Source organism: Phaseolus vulgaris, chromosome 11 (genome assembly GCF_000499845.2).
Source record: "Phaseolus vulgaris cultivar G19833 chromosome 11, P. vulgaris v2.0, whole genome shotgun sequence".
NCBI lineage: Eukaryota > Viridiplantae > Streptophyta > Magnoliopsida > Fabales > Fabaceae > Phaseolus > Phaseolus vulgaris.
In genome coordinates, this window is record NC_023749.2 from 3,189,087 (window position 1) to 3,204,472 (window position 15,386).

The window sequence follows — 15,386 nt, forward strand, 5'->3', positions numbered from 1 at the left end:
ATATTGTAGTTGTTTGCGATTATAACCAAAACCAAATAACAGGTACTAGTTGTACAAGTTGGGTGGTTTACAATGATCAGTGTTGACATGGACCACAATCCTAAGCCTTTATCAGGGCCAAGTTACTTTCAAATTATAACTGGCCCAGAATGTTGGCCATGCCAACATTGGGCTTCATTAATATTTAGTTTATATGCCTTTCATTTTGGACTGCAAATTTAGTTCCTATCTAAACCATCACCACTCTATTCGTGGTCCTAAAATCAATACATCTAACTTAAAATAAAACAAATATCACTAACCAAACCTAAAATCATTTCAAATACATTTGTTTTTAATCCAATGTATTTGCTTATCTCCTAGCTAAACTTGTCTAACGTATGTAACTCAAATTGCTGTAGCATGTCAACTAATATACTGTTCTATTTTTTCTCATCTTATTTTCAATTATATCAATGTATGTTTTCATATTAAGTCATACTTATAATTAACAAGACAGTTATCAAATTAAAAATAAAATTATAATTTAGTTAATAGTAGAGAATATGATAGGTTGAGTTTTTGTTAGCATTTTGCTTTAAATTGTGAAATCACTTGTTAAGTTTTATTATGTATTGTTCTAATCTATGTCTCTTGGGTTTATTTTGTTTAGATAGAAAATATTTTAAACAGTGTAAACCGGAAAAATAACTATTTTATATTACCATATAATTTTTTAATATAAGAAAAAAACAGTAGAACTCACCAAATCTCTCTTTAAGGGGATAGACAGAGAACAAGAAATAAAGATAGAGGAAGAAAATTAGATAGAATACTGAAATTTTCTACTGTTCTATTTACTTGTACTAAAATATATATAAAAAAAAGAGATAAACTTTAGGAAGCATGTGCTGTTTTTATTCATTTTGAATGCTCTCATTTTATCCAGTAAGTAACTTATAAATGCCATGCTATAAATAAATCACTGAAACAAAATTAAAGAGATTGATATAATCAACCATGAATCAATATTATAGTTACTTAGAAATTTCTAGTGACCAAAACTTTTTTTCATTTATAATTATTTACAATATACTACATTTTGTTTTTGTATTTTAATGTTGAATTATGCTCATTTAAACCTAAAGAAGCCCCTACCCTTTATACAAATATCAAATAAGTGAATGATTTGTTTATATGTATACATATCTTTTTTGAGATCACAAATAATAAAAGTATTTTTTATAGCATATAAATTAATTTTATAAAATTAAGTTAGGTTAAAATTGAATATTTAATAATATATTTTATAATATTATAATAAATCAGCCAGTCGAAAATTATTTGAATATGACTGTGAGTGTGGAAACATAAGCATTTGAAAGTTTATATATGTTTTTTTATTTGTAAGTGTAAGTTATTTTCTAATTTAATCTGCATATAAAAAATGAAATATATTTGTGTTGGAACATATATTCTGCAAAAGCACTTTCCATAGATTGATTTTGAAGTGCGTCCATGGCATATATTCGAGTTTGACTCAACATCTAAACTCGTCGTCAAATGGTATTTACTAACTTCTGACACAAACCACTTTCCAGCTCAAACCAAAATTAAAGAAAAAAAAAGAACAAAACATGTGTCGGACCAGACCACTCTTGAGGCCGTGAATGACTCAAATCATCACATGTCCTCCCACGCACAAATCTCTTAACAGTACAATCTCCACCCTTCATCTTTCCCATCATGGCCCACCCAATCATCTTCCACCCTCCGATACATCTCTTGGGCCACTCTTATTATGTCCTTGCCTACTTAAACCGGAGACAAAGATAAAGATTGTGCAATAAAATAAAGTTTATATCACTTATTGCTTTCCACGCGGCTTTCAAGCGCGTGGACTGACTTTCTTTCCCTTTTTTACATTCCGTGCAGTGCCCTAACAAGTTCTGCAAATTGAAAGCATGCGTGCAAGGTTTCTTCTTCAAGAAGTGTTGTAAAGTGTAGTAGAAGATTATGGATTTGGAAACATACTCCGTCTTAGATGCTCTTACATTGTACATGGTTGTTACCTATGTTGTTCTGTGTTGTTGTAGCTTCAAAAGCAAATAATTTCACATTTCATTTCATTTATAGTATTCATTCATTATTATGTAAGTAAGAAATAAATAATGATGGTAGAAGTATTGTAATTGAGTTTAGCTTAATTTAGCATTAACTATGATTATCTTCTCATCACTTTTCATTTTCTTTTTCTTTTGCTTTCACTTTTTTATGACTATCTTTTTTTATATGTTATAATAAACTCTTCTTGTGAATATAAATAATAAAGATATTATCAATCAATTTTCTGTCGGTTGATGAAAAAATAATATTAAAAGAATTGTGTGTCGGTAGTATGTTGCTATGCGACTTTTTTTCGGATTGAAGTAGTTACCAGTTACCTGTACTGCAAGTAATTACTATTGTATAAAAATTTTCATCAATTAAAAGATTAACCTAAAAAATAAATAAGTAATTAAATTATTTGAAGAAAAAAATAAAATAAATTATGAACAAATTAATTAATGTAATGAATAAATATAATTTTTTAATTGTTAAATTTATAAAATTATTGTTTTACTTTTGTATTTAAAATGTAATTAGAAAAATTGATGACAAATTATTATATCTATTACCGTATCCGAATTCAGATAAAAAATATAAATTATTTTACATTACCTATAATGTAAAACAAATCATGTAATAGAATTTAAACAAATAATAAGTAATTTTGTGCATGTTATGTGTATTTTTTTTTATGCACGGAGACAGTGAGAATTATATTTTTTATATATATTTTTTAAATAAATACGAACAAACAATTTTTTTAACTTCTTTTTCTTTTTCTATATAAATTTATGTTTCATTGAAATGTACGAAACTTTTAGATAAATAGGACTATAGATAGTGTTTGGTGAAGTGTTATATATATATATATATATATATATATATATATATATATATTATTATTATTATTTTTTTATAAATGATATCACTTAAGGATCTAATCCAAAGAAAATAAAAATAGCTTAACAACATAAAACTTTCGACACATCTATTCTAAATATAATTCTTACAACATTTTCTACTTACAACAAACTAAAGGGAATAAAGACAGATCAACGAATTAAGACACTAATAAAAAAATAAACACAAACAAAAGGGAATTTAGAAAGAGAAGAAAATTTAGAAGTGATCCAATAATAAATCTTTAATTGAGAAAAGCCTTTAAAAACAATTTTATTCATATCACTTCAAATCTCATTAACCATCGTAATCCAAATATTTTTTATCCCTAAACTGATTGAGTGTTATTCATCTGAATTAAAGAAAATAGTAAAATATTATATATATATATATATATATTAGTTTAAAATGATGATATGTTGATAACCGATTGAATGAAAACATTATTTTAATAACTCAACATATTATTAAAATGGATGGTAAAGTGAAAGTAATTTTTTTTAAGAAGTGTTAAAATATTATTTTCCTAAATTTTAATGCATAAATGTAGAATAGTTATTATTGGTAATACTTTACTTTGAAACACAATAGTACATAGGATAAGTGTCTAAAATTTCATGACAAACCTTACACTTTTATGAATGGATAAAATATTAGTTGGTGAAGCTCCCAATTGTCATGCATGCTTGGAAATAAGTGCATGAACTCTCTTAAATGCTGTAAGAAGATAACTCATGACATTTATATGATATCTACACCACTCCTCAAAAATACTTTATTTTATTAATTGAGTTTAAGATAATAAATAGTTTTTATTTTAATATCTTTTCTCATTTTAATTGATATTTAGTTTTAATTATTTAAGTAACATTAAATTTGGTTTTCTATCTCTAAAAATCATACCATCACATAAATTTTTAAAAAAATTGTTTTGAAAATCAATATTAAACAAATCAATTTTATAAGAAGCAAACAAAAAAAAATTAAAAGTCCAAAACAAAAATAATAATGTATTAATTAATTATATCTATACGAACGTTAGTACAATAATGTTGATGTTAGAAACTATGTGGAAATAAGTTAAATTTGAATATATATGTCATTGTCCAAAATGTTTTTCAACAACCAACAAAGAAAAAAAGGAGAAGGAGTGGGGTGAGTCAAGGTCATTGATGAGATTACTTATTCACTTTATGTTTTAATCGCAACACTGTATTTATTTTCTGGAATAGTGTATCTATATCCATAAAAAAAAATATTAATAAAAAGATAAAATTATTTTCCTTTTTCTCATATTAATAAAAATCTATTTGAAATTGTCTTTTAATTATGAGCGTCTAATAGTAGGTTTGATATAGATTTCACTAACTAAATCAATCCAAAATTAAATGAATTTAATTATACTAGTACATTACACAAATAATTGAATTAATTATTGTATTTATATATTAAAATATACTTAAAAATAATAGGGTAATAAATAATAACTCAAAGGATTTAAATTATTTACAAGTTTGGTTTATTTCAATTTGATTTTACTCACTTAAAAGATAGCATACACTATAGTTAGTTCATTTAATTCAATGTTATGATATTTATTTCAGTTTATATATTTCATTAACCATAATGATTATTGTTTTTGTGATAACAATATAAACAAAAGAAATTTAGAGTAGTTTACTAAAGTGCAATTAATTTAAATTGTAATGTAGTGTGATTTAATTTATTTTTATCTAAAATATTTTTAAAAGTTCAATTCAATTATATAATAATTCAGCTAATTTCTTTTTGACACTTTTGTTGTTTACACAGTAATAATATAAAGAATATTTATATGACAGATTCATCAATATGGACTAATGTGTTTTTATGTAATTAGTGTCAAAGGCAGATAAGAACTTTATTATTGATGTCATTTGTAATTTTCAATTCATCCTAATTACATTTTACCATCTATTTGAGTTTTTGTTGTTATATATTATAATTAGAATTAGAATTATATTAAAGTGAAGTCCTTTTCATGCCAGCACTTAAATCCAAAATTGAAAATAGAAGGGTAGATGTTGTTTGGTTTTTTTCAATTAAAGGAGTAATTAAATTTTGTTGTGTTTAGTTTGAAAATGCATCTGTTTTTTAAAGAACATCATGCGGTCCAAAATATTTGTTGGGATACTGGAGCTGACACATTCTATCTTACTTGCTACAAACAAAGATGTTATGTTATGCAGAATCAGAGATTAATTATTATTATTATTTAATTAAGACGTTGGAAAGGATTATATATTATTTAAAACTTTCATCCTTTTTTTGGTTTTATTTTTAATAAAAAATGGATTTTTAATAATAAAAAAAAAACTGTTGAGTGTCCCCACAGTGGAGTGTTATAACACTGCGCTCTCACTGGAGAGTTGCTTATCAGTCACTCACTAGCCACTGTGTGAAATGGCTAAGCAAGTGTTGAAACTCAATCTTCCCCAATTCGCTTTCTCCATTGTTTTCTTCTTCGTATTGTTTCACTCTGTTATCTCCGATGAAGCTTCCAAAACCTTCATCTTTCGTGTGGATTCCCAATCCAAGCCTTCAGTGTTCCCCACCCACTATCACTGGTACACCTCCGAATTTGCCCAACAAACCCACATCCTCCATGTCTATAACACCGTTTTTCATGGCTTCTCCGCCCTTCTCACGCCCCAACAGGTAGCTTCCATAAGCCAGCATCCCTCCGTCCTTGCTGTCTTCGAAGACCGTCGCCGCCAGCTCCACACCACACGCTCCCCGCAGTTCCTCGGCCTCCGAAATCAGCGAGGCCTCTGGTCCGAATCTGACTATGGCTCCGATGTCATCGTTGGAGTTTTTGATACCGGCGTCTGGCCGGAGCACCGCAGTTTTTCGGATTTGAACCTCGGCCCCATTCCCCGTCGTTGGAAAGGCGCGTGCGAAACCGGCGTCAGATTCTCTTCCAAAAACTGCAACCGCAAGCTCATCGGTGCTAGATTCTTCTCCAAGGGTCACGAAGCAGGCGCGGCTTCCGGTCCTCTCAATCCGATCAACGAAACCGTCGAATTCCGTTCCCCTCGCGACGCGGATGGCCATGGCACGCACACCGCTTCCACCGCTGCGGGCCGCTACGCCTTCCAGGCTAACATGTCAGGGTACGCTTCGGGAATCGCAAAGGGTGTGGCTCCGAAAGCGCGATTGGCGGTCTACAAAGTTTGCTGGAAAAACGCTGGCTGCTTCGACTCCGACATCCTCGCTGCATTTGACGCTGCTGTCGTTGACGGCGTTGATGTCATTTCGATATCCATAGGCGGTGGCGATGGTATCGCCTCCCCGTATTACCTTGATCCTATCGCAATTGGATCCTACGGTGCGGTTGCTAGAGGAGTGTTCGTGTCTTCTTCCGCCGGCAACGACGGGCCAAGCGGAATGTCAGTGACCAACCTCGCTCCATGGTTGACGACAGTGGGAGCAGGCACCATTGATCGTGACTTTCCAGCTCAGGTGATTCTTGGCGACGGGAGGAAGCTCTCTGGCGTGTCGCTCTACTCCGGAGCGGCGTTGAGTGGGAAAATGTATCAACTAGTTTACCCTGGGAAATCAGGGGTTCTTGGGGATTCCCTCTGCATGGAGAATTCCTTGGATTCGAACCTGGTGAAGGGTAAGATAGTGGTATGTGACAGAGGAAGTAGCCCGAGGGTTGCCAAAGGGTTGGTGGTGAAGAAAGCCGGCGGCGTGGGAATGATTCTGGCGAACGGAATCTCCAATGGTGAAGGTCTGGTGGGAGATGCCCATCTTCTTCCTGCGTGTGCTATTGGCTCCAGTGAAGGAGATGCAATCAAGAAATACATCTCAACTTCAGCAAACCCAACGGCCACGATTGATTTCAAAGGCACCATTCTCGGAATCAAACCGGCTCCTGTCATTGCTTCTTTCTCGGCCAGAGGACCCAACGGTTTGAACCCCCAGATACTAAAACCGGATTTGATTGCTCCCGGTGTAAACATCATCGCGGCTTGGACCGATGCCGTCGGCCCGACCGGTTTGGATTCCGATACGAGGAGAACGGAGTTCAACATCTTGTCTGGCACTTCCATGGCTTGCCCTCACGTGAGTGGCGCAGCAGCTTTGCTCAAATCCGCGCACCCTGACTGGAGCCCCGCCGTCATTAGGTCCGCCATGATGACCACCGCCACCGTCCTCGATAACCGTAACCAGGTCATGACCGACGAAGCCACCGGAAACAGTTCCACGCCTTATGATTTTGGCGCTGGTCATCTTAACCTTGGAAGAGCCATGGATCCTGGTTTGGTCTATGACCTCACCAACAATGATTATGTTAATTTCCTTTGCAGTATTGGTTACGGACCCAGGGTTATTCAGGTGATTACTCGCGCACCCGCGAGTTGTCCGGCGAGAAAGCCATCACCGACGAATTTTAATTACCCTTCCTTTGTTGCCATGTTTCCGGTTTCGTCCAAAGGAGTGGCGTCCATGACGTTCATTCGGACAGTGACCAACGTGGGGTCCGCGAACTCCGTTTACCGCGTGAGCGTGGAGGCTCCGGCGAGGGGTGTGACCGTGACGGTGAAGCCGTCGCGGCTGGTGTTTTCGGAGGCAGTGAAGAAGCAGAGCTATGTGGTGACGGTAGTGGGAGATACCCGGAATATGAAAATGGGTCAATCCGGAGCGGTTTTCGGGTCGCTGACGTGGACGGATGGGAAGCACGTGGTTCGAAGCCCCATTGTCGTTACTCAAATGGAACCGTTATAAAGCTTTGATCATGTGGTTTTGATCTATGCGGCGCGTGACTACAGATGAGAGTGAGTGGCAGCTCTGTAAATTGCCACGACTATAACAGTATAGTCAATCCAAATACTTTCTATTTCTTTTTTTTTTAATTGTTAATTTAGGACGTGTTTGGTTAGAGCCAAAGGTTGAAGTTGTAATCCTTGTTGTACCTTTTTTTTAATATTTAATTTAACTTTAGTTTGTATTTTTAGACTTTTTGGAGTCTATGTTTTATCATTTATAAAATTATAGGATGAATTATATTTTTTTTCTGTGCATTAGTTATTATTATTGAAACCTTTGAAGTTTGTGGTATTCGAATGTTAGACTGCATTAAACAAAACATTAATTATGAGTGGAACCTGGTTTTCCTCGTTGAAATTTAATTACTATTAAAATTTTAAATTACTCTTGCTCGAATTTAATTAAAAAAATTTAAAAACATCTCCAACCTAAACATTAATAGTGAAAAATTACACTTAAAATGTAAAAGTTATCCAGGAACACTCTCAATTAAATTATATTAACAATGTAAATGCAAGATAATTTGTCATTTTGAATAAGATCGATAGGTTTTATAATAATCATGTTAAAAAAACATGTAGAATGATTTTCACTTAAAAGATAATGTGCAAATCTTTATTATTTAAAATATGACAATTGAACTCTTTATTATTTAATTAGTTTCATATATGTTATATAAAGGAAAGTGAACAGATATATAGGAATATGAATAGCCTCACCAAATACTATTATTTTAAGGACATTCATAACTTTATTATATTGCATAGTTCGTTTGGAAATACATAAAATGTGTTTGGAAAATACATAAAATGGCATCAAATTGATAAAAATAAGCACAAAATTTGATGCCATAAGATAAAAAGAAGAAGAAAACTGTAAAGCAAAGTGTTGGGAAAGACAAAAAAAACCAAGTTACATGTGCCTGTAGTCAAAGTCGCATTTAATGCCCTTGATTGAAGTTATTCATCTGAAAGAAAAAACGCAATAACATCTTTAACTTTAATTTGATGAGAAAAAAAACGCTGAAATAAATGTTTTTTTTTATAGAAACTGTTCACTGTTAATTCAAATTTATTGAACTTCAAAAATCATGAGTTAAACTTTCAGAGGAGGATGAAACATGTGTAGTTCCACCAGTTTTCTTGCAACATAATTACACGTTTTCTGAACAATTACGCGTTTTCTGAACAATTACCAATAAAAATACATTTATAAGCTGTTGCTAACAGTTATCGGACACTAATTTAGAAATGTTGCCGTATTTGTTGTAAATATTCATATATGTTTGTTTTTCATTCATGTTTAGTATAATATAAATCAATTAGAAATTATTCTAGGATTTTGTTTAACATAACGTAACGTAACTTATTTTTCCGTATAAGTTAAAAATATTTTTTATAGCCTTTTTTAAAATAAACTACAAAAAGTTAATTTATATTCTCCAAATTAATCATCAACTAATAACTTAAAATTCTTTTTATAACTATACTTGAGATTGATAACTTTTAAGTTATTATCTATTAGTGATAAAATAGTCACTTGGTTTGTTTTGACCTAACTTTCATCGACAGTTAAAAGTAGGATGAAAGAGATTGGTGTGTCAAAATTATTAACATGTTCAATATTGATGGATATTGACGGATAGATCGTCACCTCTTTTTAATCTATTTATTTATAGTCATTAATTTTATTTGTTGGACAATAAAAATGTAAAAAAATAATAAAATTGAATTAAATTTTAATAAAAAAATTAATATTTAATAAAATAAAAAATATCAACAATATTTTAATAAATTAAAATTTTTATCAAATAATTAATGTAAATAAAATTTTATATCAAAATATTGATCATTGTCTAATTTCAATTTTAAAAATATGAAATTTTTTTTTAAAAATGAAAAAAAAAAGAAAAAAAAATGGACTGAGAGGTCCAATGCAAATTGCCTGTGCCTTGTTTTGCCATCCTAACTCCCTGCTATGAAAGAATGTTTAGTTGGAACTATGCATATCGTTAAATATGATTAATTCTAACAAATTGCAAACTCTTGTTTAATTCCTAGATACAAAACACCTTATATCACAACACTCAATGTTTTTAGGTAGACTATTTGAGTTGTATTTTTAACTACATGTTCTTTACATAAAAAAAACTTAGAATCACACATAACAACAAATTTATAGTAGTTGTTTTAAATAATTATTATAAATAAAAAATATTATATATAACAATGTAACATCTCTATTTTTATCTATATCTGATAATATATTATGCATGCAATATCTAATTAATATATAAATATATATTACTTTCTCATATTGTATCTTATAATATATCTCTCCTCTTAGAAATTTTAATATATACACAAAAGTTTAAAAAAACAAAACTTTCAATTTAAAGTATTTCATCCTCTGGCTGCTCACTGATGAGCTTTGTTACGTGCAACCTCATCTGCTGCTTCCGTGTAAATTAACATGATAATCACATATTAAATAAAACAAACAGAAAACAAAAACACAGGGTAAGCTAGTTATTTTTAAAACTTCAAATAAAAAACTTTAAATATCAACATAGACCATCAACATTCACACATTTTTACAATTTCATCAAGTGTCTGTCACGTTTATCATTCACATTACTCTTGTCAGATTTTTACTAATGCACATACTCAGACACTTGACTCTACTTTCAGAAGACTCATGTATTGAAATTAGCATTCAGAGACCAACACATATCATATTGTTCACTGTGAATCCACACATCCATGCGCATAATCATTTTAATGTCTCATCATCTCAAATAAGTTCTTTTAAATCTCAAACTCAGTCAAATGAACTCCCTTCGACTCTCACAAACTAAATAACCTTATCTATATGATTTCATTATACTAATTGAGTCAAAATCGCCTGAGTCACAGGACACTCACAAATCAATACACCATAATAATAATATCAACATGATATTTCATTTCCTGAAAATATTATGTCTTGATCACACTTTCACTCCATTACATCATTTAATATCAAACATCACATTTTAAAGAATTCAACAACTATACCATAAAATTCACTTAGTTGCTCCTCAAATTCACCTGTAAAGAAAATTCACAAACTCTAAGCAAAATTCTTGGACACAAGATCTACATGTAAATGGTGGATGCTACTCCATTGCTGTTCGCACACCACCTACATGGCCTTTGCTCTGTTATGAAAACTTCTATTTCCATGCGCAATTGGTTTTACATTTTACAATGATAAACTACCACAAGGAGATTAATAATTCAAATATACCACTCATATTCTAAGATTATTTTTTAATTCTTATAGACAATATATGTAAACTTATTATTATTTGAGAGAAATACTTTATTAGTCCAGAATTAACAATAATCTTGATTGTAAGCAAGAAAGTAATAGATTACTAATGAGATTAATAATTCAAATGAATTAAGTCCCAATTTTGCATCTTAAAGTGCTGTTGCTTTTGAATGCATTTCTAACAAATGCGATACCAGCAAAGTCTCTCTATTGAACGAGCCATGCCAATTATCCCAGTAAAGATGATTTTGGTAATGTGTTTTTCTAGTTATTTGTTCTTTTTTTCTTCTGTTAATTTGTTCTATTAGTTGTTTGGTATCATTTTTTTTTTGTTTATTTAGTTATTTGGTATTTTTTTTGTTAATTTGTTCTTTTTGTAGATTAAGTTTTAGTTTCCTCTAGATTATTCTGTTCACCGTCTAGGGCATGCACGCTTTTAACTTGCACATTGAAATTTGGGTAGGTACTTACCAATTTGATTTTATAAAAAGTTTATTTTTTATAAAATTAATATAGGCGCATAGAGATTCATGTTTAGGTGTTTTAAATAATTTTTTTAATTTAATGTAATTTTTTAACCCAAAATTAATTTTAGATTTAAAATCCATTCCCTAAATTAATAGGAGATTAAATATATAAGCATTCACTTAAAATCACATTAAATATTATTATTATAGATACATTATTTAAACTAGCGAGAACCGTATTTTTTTTATTTTTATCATTTATATATAATCATGTTTAATATTAAAATTAAATAAACGATATTATTATTCACACACTTTTTTTTATCAGCATTATTATTCACACACTTATATTATGAGTATAAATTTATAGTTCATTTTAATAAAAAAAAATACGTAAATTTTATCAAAATATAGTTATTATAGTAGTAATATATGGTAAATTTACCGATAGGTAAAAATGTATATATTTGATAATAGTTAAAATTTATTTAAAACTACAAACTCAACCGAAAAAATAATTAAATAGAATTTGAGTTTCATATTTTTTTAATATTTTATCAATTATTGGAATTAAACCAAGAACAAACAAAATATTGGTATAGCATGTAAAAAATAGAGTTAAGTACACATGAAATACCTTCTCTACATAATGTTCTTTGGTGACCAGACCTTCAAACCTATTTTGAAGGTGGTCTCTAAAGTCATAAATTTATGAAAAGTTAAGATGATTTCGAAAATCAAACCTAAAAAAAAATAAAAAAATATAGAGGAAGAGTAAAGATAGAGAAATGATAATGATAGAAAACCAAAAAATCAAATTGAAAATAACAAAAATAACAAAAATAATTCTTTCAAAATTCAAACAAAAGAGTAAGGGTAACAATAATGAAATATATTTTTTTGAGGGAGGGAGTTAAAGTAATGTTCAATGCACATTTCAATTCAAAGTTTGATTTGACTCATTGAAAATGAAATAGACACAACAACTATCTTTAATTTTTCATTTAATAGAGAAGAAGATCGGGTTTAAAACAGAAAAGTAACTACCAATATCTCTCTCTACTCTCCTACTAAGCAGTTCACATCTAACAACAAATATTAACAAATATCTTTAATTTTTTATTTAATAGAGAAAAAGATTTTTAAAAGAGAAAAGTAACTAATCAATCTCTCCACTCTCTTTCAGTTAAATGATAACAAATGAAATAAAATTTTTAACTTCTGAAATTATAAGATGTTCAAATAACCAAAATAATTTAATAAAATAAAATATTAAGTAAGAATAAAATAGAAAATAATTTTAGATAAGTGAGAAATTCCCATTATATAAACCAAAAACTTAATCGTTTATCTAATGATCCAAACATTTTTCAGATAATTTTTTTTTGGATAAGTAAATTCTCACGAGAAATATTTGAAAATAAAAACACCGTAAATGCAACTATAGTATATATAAATGGCTTTTGTTTTTGTCTAACGTAATTTGATATGATTGGATTGGGCCAATTGGGCTATGGAAGGCCATGGGCCCAGTGAAAGGGACTGACCCGTTTTGAGTCTGGATTGTTCTGAGTTCATTCCTTGATTTCTTAAACAGAAAGTAACTATAATCGTTCGTCACCGCGGTTGTTACACGTATTCCCCACCGCCACGTGTTTCCTTTTCCGCGGCATGTCGGTTTTGTTTTGCCTATAAATTTTAATATTATATATGTTATGTTATTTAACGTTCGACTTCGTCTTTGATCTATCCAACGAAGTAACGGTAGGTATATATATAGATATTCATATTCGTCTTCCTTCGTTCTTCACTTCCAAGTCATGTTTCAACAAAATTCATTCTACCCACAAGTCGATTCAACAAATCCAGACGCCGATTCTCCCTTTTCCCATCATTCATCATCATCATCATCATCTTCTTCTTCCATTTATCCTTCACTGGAAACAGAGAATCTCGTTAGGGAAGAGCCAAAAGCGACACAAGCCATGGAAAACGTTCTCGTCACGGTTCCGGGTGCGATTCTTCATCTCATAGAAAAGGATTCAAGCGTGCATCTTGCTTCAGGGGACCTCACCATATCGAGTCTCGGAGAAGGGGACAAAGTGGTGGCGGTTCTCGCTCGCGTCGGCGATAAGGTTCAGTGGCCGTTGGCCAAGGACGTGGCGGCGGTGAAGCTGGACGAGTCGCACTACTTCTTCACGCTGCAAGTGCCACAGAAGCAGGCGGAGAATGGATTTGAGGTGTTGAATTATGGGTTGACGGTGGCGGCGAAGGGGCAGGGGAGGGTGCTGAAGGAGCTGGACGAGGTTCTGGAGAAGTATAGCTTTCTGTCGAAGGAGAAAGTGAAGGGTGTGAGTGGATGGGAGGTGTTGGATGGCTCAGTGTCAGCAGAGACATCACCTGAAGAATTAAAATCAGAGGAGAAGAGGGAAGTGGTGGAGGAGCGTTCTGGTGCTTATTGGACAACGTTGGCGCCGAACGTGGAGGATTACAGTGGGCGTTTTGCGAGGTGGATTGCGGCGGGGTCGGGGCATGTTGTTTGGGGGATTTTGTGGGCTGGGGATGTTACTGTGGAGAGGTTGAAGTGGGGGAATGATTTCTTGAAGAAGAGATTGGAGCCTGGTTCCCACTCCCAGATTAGTCCTCAGGCCATGGAGAATATGATAAGGGTTAAGAAGTTGACCAAGATGTCAGAGAAAGTAGCCACTGGTGTTCTCTCTGGGGTTGTCAAAGTGTCTGGATTCTTCACAAGTTCTGTAGTAAACTCCAAACCTGGAAAGAAGTTCTTTAGTCTTCTTCCAGGAGAAATCGTCCTTGCAACCATGGATGGATTCAGTAAGTTATTATTTTCTTGTAGCTGTTTTTTGGGGTTCAGTATAGTCTTTTGATTATGTGTTCATGGAAGAAAGCATTAATTTTGATTATGTGTTGATGCAGACAAGGTGGTGGATGCTGTAGAAGTAGCTGGGAGGAATGTTATGTCCACTTCATCGACTTTGACCACTGGACTCGTTTCACACAAGTAAGTTCATTTCTTCAAGAAATCTTACCCTTTTCATCCAACCAATGGTTTGTTTATTGTTTGGCTTTAATGCAGGAAGAATCTTGAGCCTTCTTTACGATTGACATGGCTTTTCTTTCCATTTTTGGTTTTACTAGGTATGGAGAGCAAGCAGCCCAGGTTACTAATGAAGGCCTCGACGCTGCAGGGCATGCAATTGGGACAGCTTGGGCAGTGTTCAAACTTAGGAAGGCACTCAACCCCAAGAGTGTGATCAAGCCAACAACACTAGCTAAAGCTGCTGCTGAAGCAAATTCAGCCACACTGAAGGCTAAGAAATGAGTTATGGCAGCAAAATAATTAGGACACCCTTTATATATATACTAATTCCTCTGTTTTTGTCCATGTATTTTTTTAATCAAATCTTGGTAGGGGTTAGTACTTATGGTTAATGTAGATGTTCGCGAAAAGGAACTGTGTTTGTTACTCTCTTTTTTCATACAGGGTTCTGTTTTTTTATTGAAGTTCAACTGGTTACTCACCAACTTTTCGATACTGAATCCATTTATTTTTCCCCTTATTGCCTATAAATTGCATACTAGTTGAACATCACTTCTTTAATTATTTATTAAAAAGAGTTGTCAAAAACATTATTCTTCATATTAATATCAAGGGATGATATGAGAAGGATGTAGAAAAAAGATTAAAAAAAAACTGGAATAATATATACAGTTCAGAAATAGTTATGCAGTTACCAGTATCTGGAGTTGACAAACTAAAATCAAAATTAAAGCAACACAAAC

General features: G+C 32.0%; 2 protein-coding genes across 2 annotated transcripts; both read left to right on the plus strand.

Moving 5' to 3' along the window:
• The first annotated feature begins 5,216 nt into the window (after positions 1–5,216).
• LOC137824899 (subtilisin-like protease SBT1.6) lies at positions 5,217–8,043 on the plus strand. Its single transcript, XM_068630579.1, has one exon. The coding sequence runs from the start codon at positions 5,431–5,433 to the stop codon at positions 7,756–7,758; it is 2,328 nt and encodes a 775-aa protein (XP_068486680.1). The 5' UTR covers positions 5,217–5,430; the 3' UTR covers positions 7,759–8,043.
• A 5,153-nt stretch (positions 8,044–13,196) lies between these two features.
• On the plus strand, positions 13,197–15,128 carry LOC137823360 (protein EARLY-RESPONSIVE TO DEHYDRATION 7, chloroplastic-like). Its single transcript, XM_068628467.1, has 3 exons — positions 13,197–14,417; positions 14,520–14,604; positions 14,742–15,128. The coding sequence occupies exons 1-3, from the start codon at positions 13,403–13,405 to the stop codon at positions 14,923–14,925; spliced, it is 1,284 nt and encodes a 427-aa protein (XP_068484568.1). The 5' UTR covers positions 13,197–13,402; the 3' UTR covers positions 14,926–15,128.
• Positions 15,129–15,386: the final 258 nt, after the last annotated feature.